Source organism: Solea senegalensis, linkage group LG8, assembly GCF_019176455.1.
Source record: "Solea senegalensis isolate Sse05_10M linkage group LG8, IFAPA_SoseM_1, whole genome shotgun sequence".
Lineage (NCBI taxonomy): Eukaryota > Metazoa > Chordata > Actinopteri > Pleuronectiformes > Soleidae > Solea > Solea senegalensis.
In genome coordinates, this window is record NC_058028.1 from 13338073 (window position 1) to 13359250 (window position 21178).

At 37.8% G+C, this 21178-nt stretch overlaps 1 protein-coding gene across 1 annotated transcript; it reads left to right on the top strand.

The window, feature by feature from the left end:
* The first annotated feature begins 1200 nt into the window (after window positions 1-1200).
* On the top strand, window positions 1201-18765 carry gosr1 (golgi SNAP receptor complex member 1). Its single transcript, XM_044032679.1, has 9 exons — window positions 1201-1246; window positions 2020-2131; window positions 3090-3177; window positions 3915-4022; window positions 4189-4280; window positions 10811-10885; window positions 14757-14786; window positions 17846-17928; window positions 18065-18765. The coding sequence occupies exons 1-9, from the start codon at window positions 1213-1215 to the stop codon at window positions 18187-18189; spliced, it is 747 nt and encodes a 248-aa protein (XP_043888614.1). The 5' UTR covers window positions 1201-1212; the 3' UTR covers window positions 18190-18765.
* Window positions 18766-21178: the final 2413 nt, after the last annotated feature.

Here is a 21178-nt window from a genome sequence, read left to right on the forward strand (position 1 = left end):
CTACAATTGGTAAATATTCCTTGTGGCATTCTCAGAACAGTTTTATTATGGCAGAAAATGTTCCCTATTTTCTTTAATGAAGTCTACTCCTAATGCTGTTTACTTTTAAACATTTGAGAACATTTTGCTTTACGCTCAGAAAGTCAACACTGACAACACATTTAATCATCAAGGGAATGCATATTGCTTTAATAATCAACATTGGAGGCAAAATTGATCATACAAGTCCATGCATATTTATGATGTTTAGGACAAAATGAAATAAAAAAAAGTTGGTTTCCTACCTGTTCTTAAATCTTGCCTACTTTTTCTGTAAATATTCATTATGAAACTTAAATCAGCTACAGACTCTTCACTGGAGGCATATTTATTCCCAATAAGATAATTTGCTCTCTCATCCTCCTCATATATACTGTACATCAGACACTAATGTAGCTAAATTAGATCAAGATGGATTTATATGTTTTGTTTCATTTTCTATGCACTCAGGTCAAAGTTCCTGAGCTCCACTCCAATCACATACCTTGTTATATAGAGTAGAACAGTTTTTTGGATTTTCTTCCAAGTACCACCAGAGGAAAGTTGCATGCCACTGGTGGTACATGTACCACAGTTTGAGATGGCCGTACAGCCATGGTTCTGTATGGAATATTCTCTTCAAGAAACAATAATATAACTTAATCTCCCTCAAACACATTTATACTTTGCCTTCCAAAAGGGACCAGTGTGTCTAGGCCTCGTAGCTGTGGTGGCAGAACAGTTGCAGAGAAATAATTTCATTTAATTCAAGATGTTTTCTGGGAGGCAGGTGGACACAGACACTGATGCAATGTAGAAGACAACCTTTAAAATAGTCCCTCGCTGTTTAAAAAAATGATGTCGATGATGGTTCTATAACGCCACGAGTCATTTACGCTCACCGAGATACATCCAATCAATTACAATCATTTTCCTGATGAAAAATTAAATGACCTTATTATTCAAGGTTGTCTTACCTGTTTTGCGTGATGCGCAATTGGTGTCAACAATTAGGCGTGAACTTGCATCACGTAGTGAAGTTAATTAATGCTCACTCATAAAACACGTGTGCAATGTGCTTCCCAAGTGTCCCAGCAGAGGGCGACAAATTTCACTTCCCTTTTCTTTTTTTTGAGTGGAGTTTCTTCAACTGACACGTGACACGGAACTTGGTGACGTCGTAGGACAACAAAGATGGCAGGGATAGGAAGCAGCAACTACTGGGAAGGTAAGGGGGCAGCGTTTGACTGGATTGACACAGAATACTGTTTTACAACAACACCCAGAGCAACATTGACCAGGTCAACAGTCATTTTACCAGTGTCGTTGCCGCTGCGTTTAGTTCACACATTCATAGTTTAAACACATACATGTCCACAGCGACTGGCTAAGCTAACAGTGGCTAACACGTCGCCGTGTAAGTTGTCGGTTGTTATTCTCGATATCTGTGTCGCCTGTGTAAACGCTTTAGCAACTCTGTGTTGAAACAGCTCTATCAGTTGGTAATCATCAGAAAACGGTTTCTCCTGTGTGGTTGAATGAAATAAGTGAGCTCGTTCATCTCTTAAAATGTGGACAATTGTGGATTTAGCTTTAAGGAATGTCAAGAAAGATTAATTATCTCTACATATATATATATATATATATATATATACATATACACATACATACATACATACATATGAGAACATTTAAAGACTGAGTTCCTGATACTACTTAAACGTGGGTTTTACATCTCTGCACAAAACATACATAACAAATGTTTGTTGTTAAGTAATTGGAATGGCCATAAACTGATAACATGGCTGTTTTTTAAATGTATCCCTTCTAATATCTGTGATATGTTAATCTAATTTTCTTAGGAAATAAGCATTTTTAGCTCACAGGACCACTGGAGCTACTGGTCTACTGCTGCCCCTTATTTCATACTTCATGTCATTATTTAAATTCATTGAGTGTTGAAATATTTTGTCTTGGTTTATGTTTGTTTGTGTATCTCAGATCTGCGAAAGCAGGCCAGACAATTAGAGAATGAACTTGACCTGAAGTTGGTCTCCTTCAGTAAACTGTGCACCAGCTACAGCAGCCCAAGGGATGGACGTCGAGGAGAAACGTAAGATCTAGTTTTCCTATGTTTAAATGTTAAAATAGGTTATCATTGATACTGCAGTGAAATATTTAAAAGTAGTGGGATTCTTTAAAATCTGGATTTGTAATGGTGGAAGCCTTCCAGCACATTGAATTGTTGTCTGTATGAATGAAGTGAACATCCCAGGACAGGAGGGGAGGCAAGCAAGATATCATGACTAACTATACCATCTTGTATGTAGTAGGGCTGTGCAATTAATTGAAATTTTGTTTCAGTTTTGATTATGGCCCCCAAACGATTACAAAAACAAAATCATTGAAACAAAACTATTATTACAAAATAGGTGGGTTTTCATTCTCCTACATAATACATTTAATGTTTCATTCAGATTCATTCAAAATGTTATGTTTTTAAAGTGATTGTTTGAAATTTCTGTGATAATTACTGTGACAAGTAATCGTGATAATTATTTTTCAGCCCTAGTATGTAGACATAATTTCATGTTTTCCAGAGAAATGTCTTATAATCTGGTTGATGTTGACCAAAGTACACATAATGTTAAATTCATCTTTGACATTACATTTATCCCAACAGAAATTTGATTTGTAGCAGACAAAATTAAGAAAACAACAACGATATGTCTACCAAACTAAACCAGAAACCAAAAAGCATTTAAAAAAAAGCATTGTAAATAGGAAAATCATTGTCAGTTTATGTCATGTAAAGTGATGTACAGTGGCAGTAGGTGAACAATATGGAAGTAGAAATAGGTTATACAATACTTGAAAGAATTTAAATAGATAAGCAACAGAAGAATTATTATAAAATCCTATAAGAAAATCGTTCACGAGCATCCATTTCATATCATGTTTTTGAACTGCCGGTTAACTTTTTCTTTTATTCTATGAAATAACTTGAATCAATATGTATTTTACTATGGTATCTTAATTGTTATCTTAATTTTTTTCATTTGCTCCCCAAGGTCAGACACTACTCCTCTACTAAACAACTCTACACAGGACAGGATGTTTGATACCATGTCGGTAGAGATTGAACAGCTGCTGGCTAAAGTAAGTAAACTCTCATGGGTCAGTGGCCTGTGGGAGGAAAGCCCTTCTTTCATTAGGGGAAAAGTTGTCATTGCTAATTTCTAACCGGTGCTGATAGCAAATGCTCATCAGTGCACCTATGGGTGTTTTAAAATGAGGTGTTGGCGCATTGCTATCTTAAGGCAGCAGGAAACCATGGTGCAGTATTTTCATGCTTATGATGTGATGCATTAAAGGTGCCAACAGTGTGTTCAGAATTTGTGTCCCACACGGGGATGCGCCTCAGCGCGCCTCCTCCTCAGTTAAATGCATTTTTAATGTCGGTGCATTTTTTTTTATGCTGTGCGCAGTGTAATGGAGTTGATGATTGAACAGACGGTCAGTAAGCGGTGGAGGCAAATGTCTTAATTTGATTAGCAAGCGCTGACCCTTGAATGATTAAATGTAATTTAAAAAAAATCTAATTACTCTTGGGGAAATTCAGTGGCAGACTTTGCAAACAACAAAAGTTCAACTTGAATGTAGACTTAAATGTTAAAGTATAGTAGTGGAAGAGATGCAGAAGTCCAGAAGAAACTTTTTAATTATTGTATAATTTTCACCACAGAAAAATACAAAAACATTTAAAAGACATGTGTACATTTGTGTGTAAATATGTGAAGTGAATAAATGCTCTGTTTCTTTTACCATTCTAAATGCTTTATTGTTGTCTTTTTTTAACTGTGCGTCCGTCCATTCCATGTCCACCTCTCTGCCAGTTGACTGCAGTAAATGACAAGATGGCTGAATACACCAATGCACCAGGAGCAGCTTCTCTCAATGCTGCGCTCATGCACACGCTTCAGAGACATAGAGACATCTTACAGGTTTGCCCTCTTAATTATATGCATGTGTTGTATTTCAAACATATTTTATAAAAGCACTCTGTTTATTACCTCTTCTATATTATTATTATTATTATTATTGTTGTTATGCATTCTTTTTTCCAGCTCTTGGTCTTTTCTTCACGTTGTTACTTGTTTCTCCTCTCAGGATTACACACATGAATTCCACAAAACCAAAAGCAACTTTTTGGCAATACGGGAGAGAGAAGACCTGCTAGGGTCTGTCAGGAAAGATATTGAGTAAGTACCTCACACCACATGAGTCACAGTTTTGGTCTGTCACATTATGGTCTTTGTAGTGTATTAGTCACAATATTTAGCGTTTTGTAATCTATCCACTTCAGTTTTGGAGTAGTCTGCAACAATCCTGAGAGAAAACTAAAGCTTAAATTTAGGGATCGGCATTCCATGCAAAAACACAATTTGAAAGTTATATCTTATCATCATTGAAAAATCAGTTCCTGATCCAGAGCCAGCAGGTAATTTCAATAGAACAGGCCAAGGCAAATGCTGCTCTGTGTTGGGCACTGTAGCAGCAGTGTCCTGGGGCAGTTTACCTCCATCATCGCTGCCAAACTATAAATATGTCCTATCTTGACACATAAACCACATTTTTAAATTCTAAATGACTAATTTCTCCCCTCAAATGCTTTTAAAGCTGCATTCCGGGACACAAAATGTTTTATTTCAAGTTCTGAGCCAGCGTTTGAATTTAACAGGACATCCTGAGGTACCACTGCTCTGTAGCGGCCACTGTGAATGCCGTGCATTTGCATTAGCGGAGCCATTCACCTCTGACATCATCACTGCCAAACTATAAATAGGCCCTATCTTGATGCACAAACCATACTTTTGTATGTTTAGTCGGAGAATTTCACTCTTTATCTCAGGTGGAGCAGGCAGCAGCTCACACAAACACTGCAGCGTGAATGAAGGCTACGTTACGCCCTACTTACAGACAGCACCGTGACCCAGAGATGCTCGGTCTATACTATACTATAACCATTTGGCAGTGTAACTGCATCAATGCTTACCAACACTTATGTTTAGGTGGATATATGTTGGCAGCTCACATTTGCCACTGGTCACCTGACTGTTGCAAGTCATTTCCTCTCTCTCACTCTGACAATTATCATTTGTCACTCTGCATCTGCATCTTAGCTGTTTGGCAGATTTTCTTCCCATTTACTGGTTTTCTGCTGTAAAGTGTCAGAAGATACTGAGACCTTGCTGCAACAGGTTAAACTGGACTAACCAAACACAGGCTGATAAACTCTGAAAGACTTGCTAAAAGATGTTCTCACCAAGCACCACTATGGAATCAAACTAATTGTGAAAACTCTCTGTAAGACAGTAGTTGCCCTGGTAATTGCTCCATTTGGGAACACAGAGCATGGGCATGGCACACATTCAACCTTTTATAAAATACGGCTGTTTTTTTTTTTTTTTTTTTTGTTTTTTACTCTTTTTAAAATCTAATTTTCAAAAAAAAATAATGGTGTCTTTTATCAGGGACAATATAATGTTGCCTCCCTCCACAGCCCATCAAAACTCTCAGCAGAGTCTTTCTGTTCTGGCACTGCACTAAAGTGCTTAGGCACGGCACCTAAATCTTACAAAGGCAGGGAAAACATTGTGAGTGGCCATGGAGAAATAAAAAAGCGCAAACAATCATTCATGGTTCTCCTATGTTGTAGCCCTTATTCCTTATTCCAATAGTTGAACCTTGACTTCCACTTGGCACGCTCTTGAAAAATGTTGGCCATTAAAACCTAAGACAATTCATTGCCTCCCTGGCCTTGTATTGAGAAAGTGTGTCCTTTCCTCAGATTGGCTCAGTTGTGAGTCAGTGTATTGAAGTAAGATGGAGGCTCCCCCAGACCATGACTCTTGTCGTTTTTTATGGCTTATTGATCTGTAAGATGCAGTGGTGAGTATACGGTGAGCACTGCAGGATTCCTATTGATTTACCTCATGAACTCATCCATCTTGTATGCAGATAGTTTACAGCTGCCTCATGCTGGCATGCATATTCTATAGGCCTCAGATACAGTAATTCTTTGTTATCTGGGTATCGTGTTGTAATGCTAAAATAGCATTAAGCCACTGGCATGCCTGTTTCCTAGTATGTTTTCAGCCATATTGCTTTTTGATTATATGTTTCTTACAGGTTAAAAGCAATAATCATATGTGGTCATAGAAGAATTTGCATATGCCATATTTAGAGGATATAAACACTGCCACTTCGGTGACTAATGTCTCTGTCTTAAATGAATACTGGTATTAGGTGTATTTCCACCAGCTTCATTTTATGCACATTTTTGTACATTAAAACACCTGAATTTTTTACCCTTGAAGACAGTGGAAAAGCTGGTGTATTGATAAAAGCTTTGGCCGATTTCATCATATATTCTGATCTTCTTGTTCTTGTAAATTAGGTATTTCAGGAACTTTGGTGAGAATGTCTTTATGCTTTGGACCATCATTGGATTCTAGGAGGAACTGATCAGAATTTGGTGGCCAGTGGTCAAGGTCATTGTGACCTCACAAAACAATTTAGCCATAACTGAATACAGTTAGGTGGGGAATTTTTTATAAACTAAACTAAATTCTGACTGTATTTCTTTCACAAATCTCATCTCTTTTATTATGATTAAAAAGACTGAAATAATAATTTTGAGGACATATGAATGTTTCACAGCAGTAAGGTGCTGGAAAATTATGAAAGTCAACCCAGAAAGTGTGTATTAACCCTGAGAATTAATAATATGCTAATTATGACTATTAAAACAAATGTCAAAGTAATAACATTGTAGCTCTCACTAGACAAAGGCCAGATTTACTGTGATATCGTTATGTGCTGCAAAAACACTTGATTCAGGCTCAGAAGAGGTGATTTAAGTATATTTTTTGCATCTTGTTTGGAGGAGCAATGTCAGCTTCTATTCTTAAATTGTAAAATACACAAAGGTTAGTTGTTTGTGATAATTATATCTTTAAGTAAAAAAAATAAATAATAATAATAATAATAATAATAATAATAAATAACAAAACACTTTTGTAAATGCCCTACCAAGCCACTATTACCCAATTGTAAATTGAGTCTAGGGCTGCAACGATTAATCACTTTATCAAAATAGTTAGATTAATGTTCGATTATCGTTTTTTTTTTTTTTTTTTACAATTAAAACAAGTTGTCTGATTGTTCAGTTTCTTAAATGTGAATATTAAGAAATCATTATAGAAATCAATTTAATGATCTTGATTTGTGGACAAAACAACATTTGAGACCATAATTTCGAGGTTTTGAAAACACTGATCAACATTTTTCTAAATGTTTTGTCATGTTATAGACCAAACAATTAATTAAAAGAAAACAAATCGACAGATAATAGATAATGAAAATAATCATTAGGAGCAGCCGTAATTAAGTTACTCTGCATCGGTGCAAAATTAACTATAAAGCTACTTGGCAGCATCCCATGAGGTCAGCACTACATGCAACAGTTCACTCGATCTTCTTTTTAAATTACACTGCTGAGGAGTTTCACTCACCCCTCTAATGGGCTCAGTGCTGATGAATCTAATGCATAGAAATGAGTCAGTGTTGTTGACCCGGTGCTCAGGCTAATGATGACTAATGTGTTCGGGGGCTGCTAGTGCAGGAGCCGTCTGAACTCAACGTGGGGGGATTAACAATTGCTGCTGTTATGGCAAAGTGCAATGAGTTGAGGTGAGATGATTTGTTTTGAAAAGTCTTTAACTCTCTCATTGACCTTTCATGTGGGAAGATGAGGGTGAGTTTCACAGGGGTGCACAGAGAAGATTAATTATCTCAGTTTTGTTTGTGTTAATTAATAAATGGGCAAAATGACAGTAATTTCTCCAAATTATAAAGGCATAGACCAGGGCTAAGCAATGAATTGTTCATCAGATCAAAATTGCAATTTGAAACACAGTTAGCAAATTGTGGAGGCTGCAGTTGAATCATTCTACTTTGCGTTGTTCTTTGTTCTATGCCAATTTAGAAATGCAGTGCATGCATGTTAAATCATTAGGTTTTCATTCTTGCATTTATTTTTTAAATTGTATCTCTTGAAGTAATGTTCCATCGCAGACATAATTTGAATCCAGGAAGCTTTGGATTTAACCTTGGTTAAAGAGATTTTACCCAAATCTTCCAGAGACCTATCACTTGGTTTTATCTAACCAACATTCAATCTATCATAACAACTGCAACAATTACAGTTTTGATTTTGTCAATTACTTGTAGAATTGTAGAATTTTGTGTAGTTTTGAAATACATTATGCCAGATGTGTCTGCTGCCACTAAATGTTTTGTCCTTTTTGTCAGGTAGAGGGCAGTAGAGATCTAGGACTAGATCTTAGAGTAGACCCAGTCAGGATGCTGTTCACTGTAGATTTTTATTTTAATGCTTATTCAAGTTTACTATGCATGCACCAAAAAAAAAAATCCATTGTAATTCTAATTAAAAGAAATAGTGCACATCCTTTTGATTTGTACAAACACCTGAATAAGCAGTATGATATTTAATCGAATCAGTAGCATGCAGACTGTGGACAAAAAAAACAAAATGCCTTCACATGTACGCATACATACATTTACATTTTCACAGCTGGTCCATTCACAACAACAGCATGGAAAAGAGCTGAGCTCAGACCTAACGCTCCCTCTGCTCATGCTTTGATTTTATATGTCGGCAACAAAAGTGACAGCTGGCCTGTGATTTACATTTGTGCCCTTTTAAAAAAGCTTTAATGTAGTGAGGAAACTGGCTGTCAGTACAGGCAATTCCAGCACCTACAGAAAGGCATCAGCCCTGTCCGCGAGGCAGCCAGTCAGGGCTGAGAGCAGCCGCTGTGGAGTGTGCTGTGTGTGCACTGAATATAGTATTTCCATTCAGTGGATTTGGAGGGTGCAGTGGGGATGAAGTAGGCACATTTGCTCTTGGACTGCTTAGCTGGGTGGGGTAGGATGTTTATGGTACTGTATATATGTGTGCAGACTCATGTTACACAGGTCCCCCCCCACCCTCCTTCCCCTGCTTTTTATCTGTAGGGTGGGGCTGTTAAATGACCAGAAATGCAGGAGAGAAGTGAGAGTCAGCTTTTTGCGGATGCTGAAAGCCAGAGTTGCATGAAGCCTAAGAGAATGGGTGGCGTGATGTGTTTACTCTGGAAGTGGTATAACAAGCCGTCCATTATCTTTTACTGCTTTGCTTCCAAATAGCTCAGTGTTCTTTTATTAATCTGGGATTGTACTGTATCTGTACTATTGTTTTCAGTTTGAAGATGGAGCCAGAGCTCTCTCACAGTATGTGGATAAAGCTTAAAGAAAGAAATAGTTTATCAATGACCAACTCATTTTGAACCATTTTCATTGGCTACCCATTCACAAAATCAAAAGAATTTGACAATTCTCCTAAACTGAGTCATTGATAATTCAGTGGTTCTTCGATGATTTAATGACTGCCCTTCTGTTCTGCACATATATTATTTATGTTTTAATTCTTCAGTTGGAAGTGGGTAGTTGTGAAGAGAAGGTGATGGCTTAGAGGAGAAGAAGGCAGTAATGCAATATTACAGATGCCAAGTGCCATAAAACACCAAAGAATAGATAAAGAAGGACAAGGATGGGTGTGAGTTTGATGGAGGATTATAGTGTAAATAAGCCTAACCCAGTTGGTTGACAACTGAACAGGAGGCAGTCAGGCCGTGACATTTGCCAGGCTGTGGCATGCTGAGCTGTGATTCTAGGCATTTTAACTCCTGCTACTCGGCAAGGGAGAACCAGTCTGCCTCCCTATGGCCTTTCTCATCAGCAGGATCCCCATCTCTGTCATGTTTTTGCTGTAAGTGTATTATTGCTGTAGAAATAAGATGTTGTAATTGTGGTAGAAGCTGTGTTTTTCCTGCTTCCCATCTTCTTCTTGCTTGATTTGTTTTGGGGTTTTCTTCTATAGCAATCACACTGGTGCTGTGTTTGCCGTGTTAAGTTATTGCTTATGCAAAATGAATATTTCCTGCTGCTTCACATTAAAGGCTTTCTGTTGGTGAACCACAAGAAGGCTTTTACTGAAAAATAGGTACAGGGATTGTAGTGACATTGGCGCCGTCTGATACTTCACTAGGAAAACTGTCTACACAGAAGAAACTTCATTGCTTCTGGCTTTAGGTGAGATTATTTGCTGCAAAATACCCAGTTGCAACTAAAATTCCAAATTCATTTTTGGGGATTTACGTTGTCATAGATATTATTCTGCCTCTGTTTGATTTTTGTGAACTGAAATTATGAAGTATGTATTGTTTGAATGAATTTAGCGGAGACGCTAACATAATGAGAAGAAAAAATGCAAATACAGCTGAAGTACATTATTTCATTACCTAATGTTCAGACTGATGAACATGAAAATGGTTTAATGTTAGTAGACTATCAATAAGTCACCTCAAATCACCTGGTCAGTGGTTCTTTATCTTGAGATGTGGTCGTGGTGACAAGTTTCAATAAATGGATGACATTTATCTGACAAAATGATTCTGATTCTCACGGATACAGTATTTTGAAGATGGGACTTGACTTGAAGATGACTTTGACATGCATGACATAGCAGGATTATCATTATCTGTGAAAAATAAATTGCTGTTCTCCCATTTTTCTGAATATTTGTCACATGAATCAAAAAATATGTCTTTCATTGCTCTCACGAGATCCTGTTGTTTTTACAGTAGTATTTTAATGTTCCTTTCAGAACGTTCAAGAGCGGCTCTGGGGTCAACAACAGAAGAACAGAGCTGTTTCTAAAGGAGCACGAGCATCTGAGAAAGTAAGATTCCTACACATTTTCCTTTACCATATTTGAAGTATTTGAACTTAATAATAATCTGGCTTAATGATTCATCTTGAATTCATCTTGATGATGCCGCACAGTCATTGGGAATAACATTAGGAAATCGTTGCTATTGCTGAGGCCTGCTTCTTAAGCACTCGCACTCGTACTTTATCTCTGAATGCTTTTACTTTCTAACAGATGAGACGTTTTCATTATGTTGCAGCCATTTATCTAGAATTTGATATATAATTCAGGATAGAGAAAGTGGAGTAGACTGTATTTGAGTGCTTTCCTGGCTGGTTATAATAAACCCTCTTTGTGCTTTGCCTAATGCTTTGTTCAAGAAGGAACAGATTTAGACTGAAGTGTGGGCATGTGTATATTGGGGGTCTTATAAAGCACACCTTTATAGTTGTTTGACTTTGCATTTTAAAGTTAGGCATACTGACACAGTTGGTAAAAACCATGATCTGCCAGCAACCTAATTAGTGTCCTTCCGTCATTTGGATGACTCTCAAGTACTGCAGAACAGCACGAGGTTGCAAAGTTTGTGAAATATGTATGTGTGTACCTGTGTGTGTGACTGGCACCCTATGTGGAAGGTAAAATTGGATATCAGCAGGTTATTCACATGCACCACAAAAACAAACCAGACCTCTGAAGAACTTTTAACATCATTGTCTATACTTACAAAGCAGTCTGATTAATTTTCTCTGTGGGTTAATGTTTGCTTCAACTTAAAAAAAACAAACACTAACTAATTATAGTCCAGCTACAACTACATAAACCTGTAAAATAGAAGAATACATCATGTCCAATAAAAATAATCTTACAGACTGCATTAAGTGCCACAAAGTGTTATTTGCTCTATCTTGTGCACACAAGTGATTATCACTTCAGCCTCTGATCTCTCAGATAAAGCAACTATCCACTGAGCACTTGTTTTATTTTTACATGATTTTATATTGTATTGCAATTTTATTGTGCGCACAGGATCTTTTTTTTGTTTGCAAATTTACAAATTGCTTAACTTTAACAACTTAGAGTTGGAGACAACTCAGTTATTAAAGTTTTATAAAGACATTTATGCTCCTTTAGCTCTTAGACACAGGGTTGTCATAAGCAGGAATTGGATGTGTTCAGTGTGTTCCAACAAAATAATCATCTTGTATGCACAAGATAATTTTTAATTTAATTTCATGAAATCAAATAATGGATCTGGTGAAATATTAAATTGCAATTGTAAACTGTAATTTGACACTTGTTTAATTATTAGTGGCTGTAGGTGTTTTTTTTCTCTATGTGACCTTTCTTTTTAGCTCTGTGTCTTTTTACATCCCAGTGTCTAAATTTCCATCTCTTGGGTCGTAAAGTCCATGTTCATGAATAAACTAGAGGGAAGGAGGGAGGGGCAAGGCCATTAAAAGTTCATGCTGGTCCAACTCTAATGGCAGTGGTCACCCTGTTAAGGACTTCCTGTCAAATAGGATGTCTTTTGACACAATGAAATTAGGGAAATTTACGCCTTACAGTAGATTATTTCCTTAAATTTAATGGTGTTTTTTTTTTTTTTTTTGGTCTATGCTTGTTTATGCTTTAACAGCTTAGGTCAAAGCCTGTTACGTTCCTTCTGTAATTTACTTCCAGTAGTTCCTCATGTTGGCAGGGTGGGTGTATTCATCATATTGGAGGAGGCAATTAGGTTGGAGCTAATTAGCAATTTAATGACTGCAGCAAAACTCTATTGGCTAGAGAAAACAGCAGGAGCCCACTCGTTCCCATATACATGAATGTGATTGCCCGAGATATCTTACCACTACTGCTGCAGCTTGATGATGGAGAGAACAAAACATAAATCTTTCTCCTGTCCCCACCCTGCATATAAATCTCCATGAATCAAAGTTCACCTCAGCTCGCACAAACTCTCTCTCTTTTGCTTCTCAGCTCATGTTTGAAAAGCTGAACAATATTGAGAGACAGTTAAAGGTTTTGTTTTCTCTGTCCTTCTGTCTGCTACTGTGTTATTTTAACCTGTCTGGTCTTCATATAAGCACATTCTGCTTCATGTTTAGGGCATTGTTTGCTCTTATGTGCCTAATAATAGAAAAATAATCTGACGAAACATCTGTTTTAATATAATTACTATTAGTATCAACAAATAATCAAATATCCATGCCCAAATAAAAAGTCCTGGTTTAGGCACCTGCTAAGCACCAGCACTGTTTTGAATCTATCAGTGACAAACAATACCCAACTGTAGAAATGTGGGGACAGTCATATTGGATAGCTGTACTCTACATGCTGTCTAGCATCAGTCGGATTAAGAAAATGTCTCAGCAAAAACACTTGCTAACAGTTCATGTGCATATGCAGGTGTCATATGTTTCCCTCTTGCTTACAAAGTAAACCCCTCAAGGGGAGTCATACAAGACCTTCTCACTCATCCATCTTTCTCTGTATGTTTAACATTTAACAACAAACAAATGAAATGTTTCGATGTGATTAAAAAGAAGCTTTTTCTTGAAGGTATATCAACCTGCCAGGGACTGCAGATGAAAATGAGCTTCAATAGCTACATCTGGTACATTTACATGACTTGTGAAATGAGCATGTTAATTAACATTAAATTGTCCCTTTTTTTAATAAAAATAAAAATAATGTTTAAATGTTCCATTAAACCCTCTCACATCAATTTCAGACAATATTTAGGGTATTTGTGTTATTCAACATTTGAGAATTGCAAAATGTAAATTTTTTGCCAAATTAAATAGAATAGTTAGAGCTTTACATTTATAACTGTGCCAAAAAAGTAAATAAGAGGGTGCAGTACAGCTTGGCTGGTGACTTGTACGGAAGTGTCCCAAAAGAAGAGATACACGACAGACTCTCAGCTTCAGCACTATGGTTGGTCAACAAGCCAGAAAATGGAATGAGGTGTGATATTAAAAATGAGCTTTGAGATGGTGTAAAGTGACCCTTTAGGTAAATGTTTGCGATGGCTGTGGTTTGGTATGAGTTTGATGTTCTTGTAATTTGTGTGTGGGATAAAGAACATTGAGATCACAGCTGAAACTACATACTGAGCATTTCACCGGTAATGTGGAGCTATTGAATGGACATTGAACCATGAAATATAATCCCAGCAGTTTTGTGTGTTTGGTTTGCTTTATTACTCAGGAACATTATCATAAATTGATTCCAATTTGGACATAAACTGCTGAGAGCATTGTTGTTTATGAGCAACCTGAGACACAAAACTGTTTTTGTGCGTGTGGTTGTGTGGGTGGTTGTGTGTGTTTCTCTCCCAGGATTCCCGGTTGGTCTAGCGCAAACATCTGACACTCCCTCCCTCCCTGATGGTTAAGCAGAAGGTTAAGCTCTATGTCTCTGAGGTGGATTCCTCTCTGGGTCTACTTAGTCTCATTAAACCCATGAGGAGAAGACCAATATTGTTTAATGCAGAAGCTTCACAGAAAACTAAAATTCCCTTGTGCTTGTGCCTGCATATTACAGATTGAAAAAGTTAAAACAACACTTGTCAGTACAACAGTGCAATCTCATTACATCTCAAATGCATCTTTAATGTACAGTATATAGTTGACATTATTTTCAATTATGAATGGGTCTTGGGAGAGAGAACAATGTGTGTTTGTCTGGCACACATTACAGATAAGTTGCATAAATCATTATGATGGCCACTGTCACTTGCACCACCAGTACCAGTACCAATAAGCTCAGTATTCATCATTCCAGACCTAAATTTGGTAACTGTCCCCATGATGTTAAATGCTAGTCCAGTTTTGCTCCACTGCCTCAGAACAGTAACTAACTACCTCTCCTCCCCCTCTCCCTCTCATGTCTACAGTTCGGACAGATTGATGGATGACACAATAAGGTAAGACCTGCTTTGGCTTGCACTTATTGGAGGACATATATTAATATGTGACAGCCATCAACCCTCTTTCATTGTCTTATTTACCTGAAAACCCGACTCAAAAAACCCCACAGCCTCATATCTAACATGGCTTGGGTTTATTGTTCTTCATTCTTTTTGTAGAAGACATTTTTTTTTCTGTAGTCCTAGAAAATGAAAATGAAGAAAGAAAATGTTAATGAAATGGGGCCCAAATCTGTTCTTTTGTCCTGGTCACAACAAACCATAAATCTGTTTTCTGAAAACAATGACCATTTGTAGGTTAACGCATAGATGGCTCGAGATAATTTAATAATGACATAATGCAGTATTGGCTAGTGAGTTTGTGTCAGTTTTGCAAGACAAATGTCTCCAAGTACAGCTGTGTACATTGGGTTGTTATAGAAAAGACAAGCTAGCCTGCAAGAGCTAGCAAATTCACGTTGCAGAACGTTTTCTTAAACATAGTTTGAATTTATCAAGAATTCATCCAAATCTAAAATCAAGTCAATTTATTGTTGTATACTCACTCACAACCCATCATTTGCAATCCAGCAAATATGATTTATTTTCCTCATCAAAAATGTCAGAAGGGATCGGCTTTTTCACCTCAGTCTTTTTATGTGTTATGTTTTAGACCTTGAGTTTGTATCAATAAACATTTCAATGATAAAAGGATTATACACATCAAGGGCTTGATGTGCATCACACAAGACTTGCTCAAGTGTGTAATCCATCTCTACCGGTCCTTCTTTACTCTGAGCTCCTCCCAGCCATTGCCTTTTCCCTTTTCAGCCCAAATAAAATCCCCTACTGATCACATATAGTGTGAAAGAAATGGTCTTCATCCTTCAGCTCTGATTTTCATGAGCTGGTTAATATTGAGATAAAGGCTTGTCTAGGTTGCTGAAGTCAGCAAAGAATTTCTTCCTGACTGAGGAGAACATGATCCCAAAACACAGATCCAGGCCAAGACTGCGGACCGTCCCCTCAGCAAACTCCAACCGCAAGAGATGCCACGACCTCACCAGCACCCACACACCCCACCTATCACACACTCAAACTTAGACACTGCAGGTCTGACCTCACGTGCTCAAAAACGTGTTCTCAATTCACAGTCTTCTGTTTTTTTGGTTAAAAACGTTGTTCTGTAACATAGCCTGTAATAGGAAAACGCAGACAAAGCACATTAACACTGGTTACTTTGGGTTAATGTCATTAAATTGCATTTCTTTGACATTAAACCTGACCACTGTCAACATTCTACCTGTAATAATGAAATCAGGGACATTTTTGTTACTTAAAGGACATGCATCACACACAGAGCCCCATCACCAGTCAGCAAAACAACTGTGTTGATTTCGATAACTTTGTTTTGTCCTGCCTCTTCTGGGGCTCTGTCTCTCTGGGATGAGTGGGAGTAGTTTGTTCCCTTTGGACACTGAAGTGTTGCATAATCAGTGGAGAAAACAACTGTTGTACTAATTGTCTGTTGAGCAAATTAACTCTGTGAAGTTTACAGCACGGTGCATTGACAGTTTAATGAAATATGGTGTTTTCCTTGTTTTCTATGCTGTAGCACATCAACATCTGCTTCACGTCACAGAAGAGGTGTAGTGATTGCAACAAGATTGAAAAAACTGTATAGGTCGATAGATCAGATGTATCAGTATTGCGACAATTGATATGTAACAAGAAACAACAGGATGGACTACATTTGAGATAAGTTTGTCCATCACGCGTTTATTTGGCTACGTAGTGTGGCTACGGAGTTATATCAACACTTAAAATGTATTTAGTGTTTATGTTAAGATACTGCTATTATCGGAGTAATCAAATGTTTTAAATATAGAATTCCTCTCAAATATCCATTATTTGTCAGGATGTGAACAGGATCTGAAAATCTTAAATGTCTAGATAGCTTCACAACATCTTAAGGTGGAGATTAATTAAGTAATAAGGAAAAGTGTGTGTGATTCAGTATCTCTCTTTGTAGGAGGGACGGACCCATACGTCTGCTTGGCACCTCTTATCGATTACTGTGTGTAATAGATGCCACAGAAGGCAAACGTAGAGCCTTAAAGTTTTCTTGCCAAATGCACAGCTGTACTTTCTTGCTCTGAAAGTTGCTGAGGCCCCAGTTTGAGAGCAAGAAGATAGAATATCGCAGCTATTCTATACCCTCCCTCTAAAAGCCCAGTTCCAATGTAATCCATGCAGGAGGATATTCATTGTGTTTCCCATCCTAAAATGAAGTGTGTGAATGACTGATTACTTGATTGGGATTAATTTGCTTGGCAGATTGACCTGTATGTGTTGTATGTAATTAATGGCAATAGTTAAATGCTTAACAGTAGATTTTTAATGAAATATCAGCAAAAATGTGTCCCTCTATTTTCCTCTTTTGCCTGAAAATACTGTATGCTATATAGCATTTCTATATTTCAATGCTTAGATGTGTCTCTGTGCTTGTCTTGACTATGAATGTAGTTGGGAACAATGCTTATATCCTCCATTGTTGGATAGATTGATGTGTGGAGGTTGTAGATGTTATTGATCTTCTGTCCGAATATTATGGCACAATTTCATTGTTGGTGATTGGATTTAATACATACAGGTCCCTGTGGAAAAACTGCCAAAGCTGGCCAGGCTATTACTAAGCACCATTAAATTTGTCTTAGGTTTTATTTTTGTTCTTTGTGCAGACAGACTGTTTTCTAAATCATCCTGTCATTTGAGTTTAATGCATGAGTCAAAGTGTGGAAAAATAATCAAAATAAAATGAGGCACATTAAATTTGAAGTATCAAAGCAAATGGTCTCAACACATATGTCAATGTGATATTTCACTGGTTTCACTATCTTTATGGGTTACCATGTACAGATGGAGGGGGTTATATTTATCTTGGCATAAACAGGGCTGAATATTTTCTAAATGCACTGATACTGTTTGACAGTCCTTCACCTCTTGACCCTTGAAACTGGATACTGTAATACATGTAGTATTGTCACCTCTCAACTAATTTTGCTTTGTCTTTTTAGTATTGCCATGGCAACCAAGGAGAACATGACCTCCCAAAGGGGCATGCTGAAATCCATACAGAGCAGGGTCAACACACTGGCCAGTATCCTTTGTGCTGCATACAGTTAGTGTGTGTGCAGGGAGTATACTAGAAGAAAGCACACAGATTTTTTCTATATTTTATTTCTAATCACATAAAAGAAATATAATGCAACTTCCTTGACTTCTGACTCTCATAGACCGTTTCCCTACCATTAACAATCTCATCCAACGAATCAACCTGCGGAAGCGACGAGACTCTCTCATCCTTGGCTCGGTGATTGGTGTCTGCACCATTCTCCTTCTCCTATATGCTTTTCACTGAAATCCAGGCCCAGTGAAAAGGAGCAGGACGGATGTGCTTTTAATGGTGCAAGACCCCCAGGAGACTAAGCTCAGTGGTAGGAGGAGGCTAGATGACACTGAGCCAAAGGACTTTCTCTAGGTCTAGGTTCTTAGACCTGAAATAAAATGTGTCCAGCATGAACTACTGAACTTGTATTTAGCAGTGGACAAATAGGGACCTGGTGATTGGGTACTCTTCTGCAATGAAGGCAATGGAGACCAAAAGTACAGATAAGACTAGATTTTAAAGAACCATATTGATAACTCACTTGGAATGAGAGGCAGTGTTGTTGAAACCGTGAAGAGACTGTGATGCATAATTCTTTTCACAGGTGGAAGGATTTTTTTTAGTCATTTTTAATTGATCAAGTGGGATGAATATTTCATTGTGGGCTGTAAAATGTGAATTAATAAATTATTCATATCATTATGTGCAAAAGTGTTTGACACTAATAGATCCATGCATTAAATACATTTTATATTTCAAAATCCATGATTTCAAATGTGCAATTATCCCTCCATTTTTCTTAGTGGAATTAAACATTAAGAAACTAAACTATGCCTGTTAACAATTATATTTTATTTGTTTTTTGGGAAATCTGCCAGTCAAAGTTTTGGACACACCTTCTCATTTAATGTTTTTCTTTATATAATTTTCTAGGAGACATCGAAACTATGAAGGAACACTGATGGACTTATGTAGTAAACAAGAACAAGTCAAAATAAGTATATTTCAGGGTACATTCACACCAGCCTCATTTTGTGTGGTCCGGTGGTCTCGGACCACTTGCAAGTGAATTTTGGAGCAGTTTTCTGCACCTTTCATTGGAAGGTGTAGTATTTACAGCTGCATCCTCAGCGTTCTCATCTATACCAGCAAGTGAGGAGAAGGGTGAACAAAGATGAGAGCCACAGATGGACAGAAATGAAAATGGTACGTCCATCTTCCATGTCTTGCAGGTCCCAACATTTCTTTCTCTGCAGCATTATCACCCCAAAGCAGCATGGAACGGCCAACTCTCCATTGATTCTTGGCCGCAAGCAGGAGGATGAGAGCAACACCTGTTGGTCAGGATCCTCCTGCCGCTGTGATGCTAGCTGGGCTAATTGCATCTTATCTTAATCTTACCTGTGGAGGAGGAAAAGTTGGGTACTCCCAGACACAGAGGATGAAGGCTGTTTAGTGGCATTAGTCCACTCTGACTATCGGTGATTCTCAACTAGGTCATCTCCGCTCTTCACTGGGAAATGCTGCTGCAGCTGCTCCACCATGCCTGACCCACCAGCCTCTGGCTGACCTTCAGTGCGCTGCTTATCACCAGTCCAGCAGGACAGATGGACATTAACCTGCCAATGATCCATTATCTGGTCTTTTTACCAGCGTACATATTTGGGAAGAACTGAACGGTATTTCTAATTGTATGACTTTTGTTTACAATTTAGTGTGTTTGAGATTTGCCTTTGTGAACGTGAACCAAAAAGTTAACAATATTTCAAATTTCCATCAGGTGTGGACCAGCAAAATGGACTATTAGGAGTAAACGCACTCTTAAGATTCTTCAGAGTAGCCAGTGACATGAGGTACTTACCTTTTTGTGTGTATTTTCAATACCAACTGCAAACACATGTTGCCAACGGTCAATGGTGTGAAAAAAGTGGAGAAAATGGCGTCAGAAGACAACAGGAAGAAGCAGGAGTGTCAAATCAACAATGGCGAGGTTTGTGTACCCTTTAAAATGTCACTCATAGAGAGTTTGATGCATTCAGGTGGCTTCACTTGGTTTGGCAAATTGTGTAGTCTGTGATCCCTCATCTGGCCCAGTTGTTGAACGTGTGATCCCCAGTCCGACTGAAACCAGTCTCTCTTTTCAAAATCTGTAACGACTGTGAAAGTTGTGTCGTTGGCCCGCAGCTTTAGCAGAAAACATGTCGGAGAGGACCAAGATTGTCTGTAGTTATGCTCACAGACACACTGAACACATGTAGAGATGTGTCTGCTTTTTGGTCTTCTCTTCCTGGAGTGGTCCTCTTGAGAGCCTTTTTCATCAGAGCATTTTATGTTTTTCTCGACAGCTCTTGGGGATATGTTCAAAGTTCTTGAAATCTTTCGGATTAAATTACTTTCCTGTCTGAAAGTAACAATGGACTGTCTTTACTTAGTTGAGTGGTTCTTGCCATAATAATCGTCTAAACGGTAGCCTCTCGGTTGCGTGTGCATCTGAAAGTGTGTCTCCATTGAAATTAATATACGCTATGTATATGGATAAAGTATTCAGATGTCTGACCATTACACCAACAGGGCCTGTAATGACATATTCAATTACATATACAGTACTATAATATGAAGTTGGTGCCCCTTTTGCAGCTACAACAGCTTCCATACTTCTTGGAAATCTTTCCTCAAGATTTTGAAGTGTTTCTATGAGAATTTGTGCCCATTCTTTCTGTAGAGCAGTGGTCACCAACGTGGTGCCCACGGGCCCCTGGTAGCCCACGAGCTGATTTCACTTCACATGACTTGCATGTATCCACATGATCACTTAGTAAAATGTCCTTGATATTGTTTATAAAAACTGTGATAATCATTAGGAGTAGGCACTGGAATTAATGGGTATGCAATTGAATGCATAATGTTCATCATTTAAATCGTAAATTGCATAAAATATTGTTGTTAATGTTTTGAAGTTGCTGCTTTGACAAAAGGGCAGAAAGGTGGCAACCATTTTTTTTCTAGAAAATATCCAATCCAATCCATGACAGACAGGGTTGATGTATTTTCAGGATTGCATCAGGCCTATGTACTAGGTGTAGCTGTGTGGGGAGCTGGCTTTGAAATATCACCCATGGGTAGCCTGTAGTTGCGGCAGCCATGATAAATTGTGATTTTGTGCACTGTTGCATGTACAGGGTTTAGATAACAATAAGAGCAACAGTTGTTCATTGTAGTGCAATCCCAGTACAACAGAGTG

Bases quoted from the DNA above. Each gene is read 5' to 3' on its own strand.
- gosr1 (XM_044032679.1), top strand. From the start codon at position 1,213: ATGGCAGGGATAGGAAGCAGCAACTACTGGGAAG. The intron at 3,178-3,914 runs GTAAGTAAACTC...CCTCTCTGCCAG, and splicing joins TTGAACAGCTGCTGGCTAAA to TTGACTGCAGTAAATGACAA. The intron at 14,787-17,845 runs GTAAGACCTGCT...TTGTCTTTTTAG, and splicing joins TTGATGGATGACACAATAAG to TATTGCCATGGCAACCAAGG.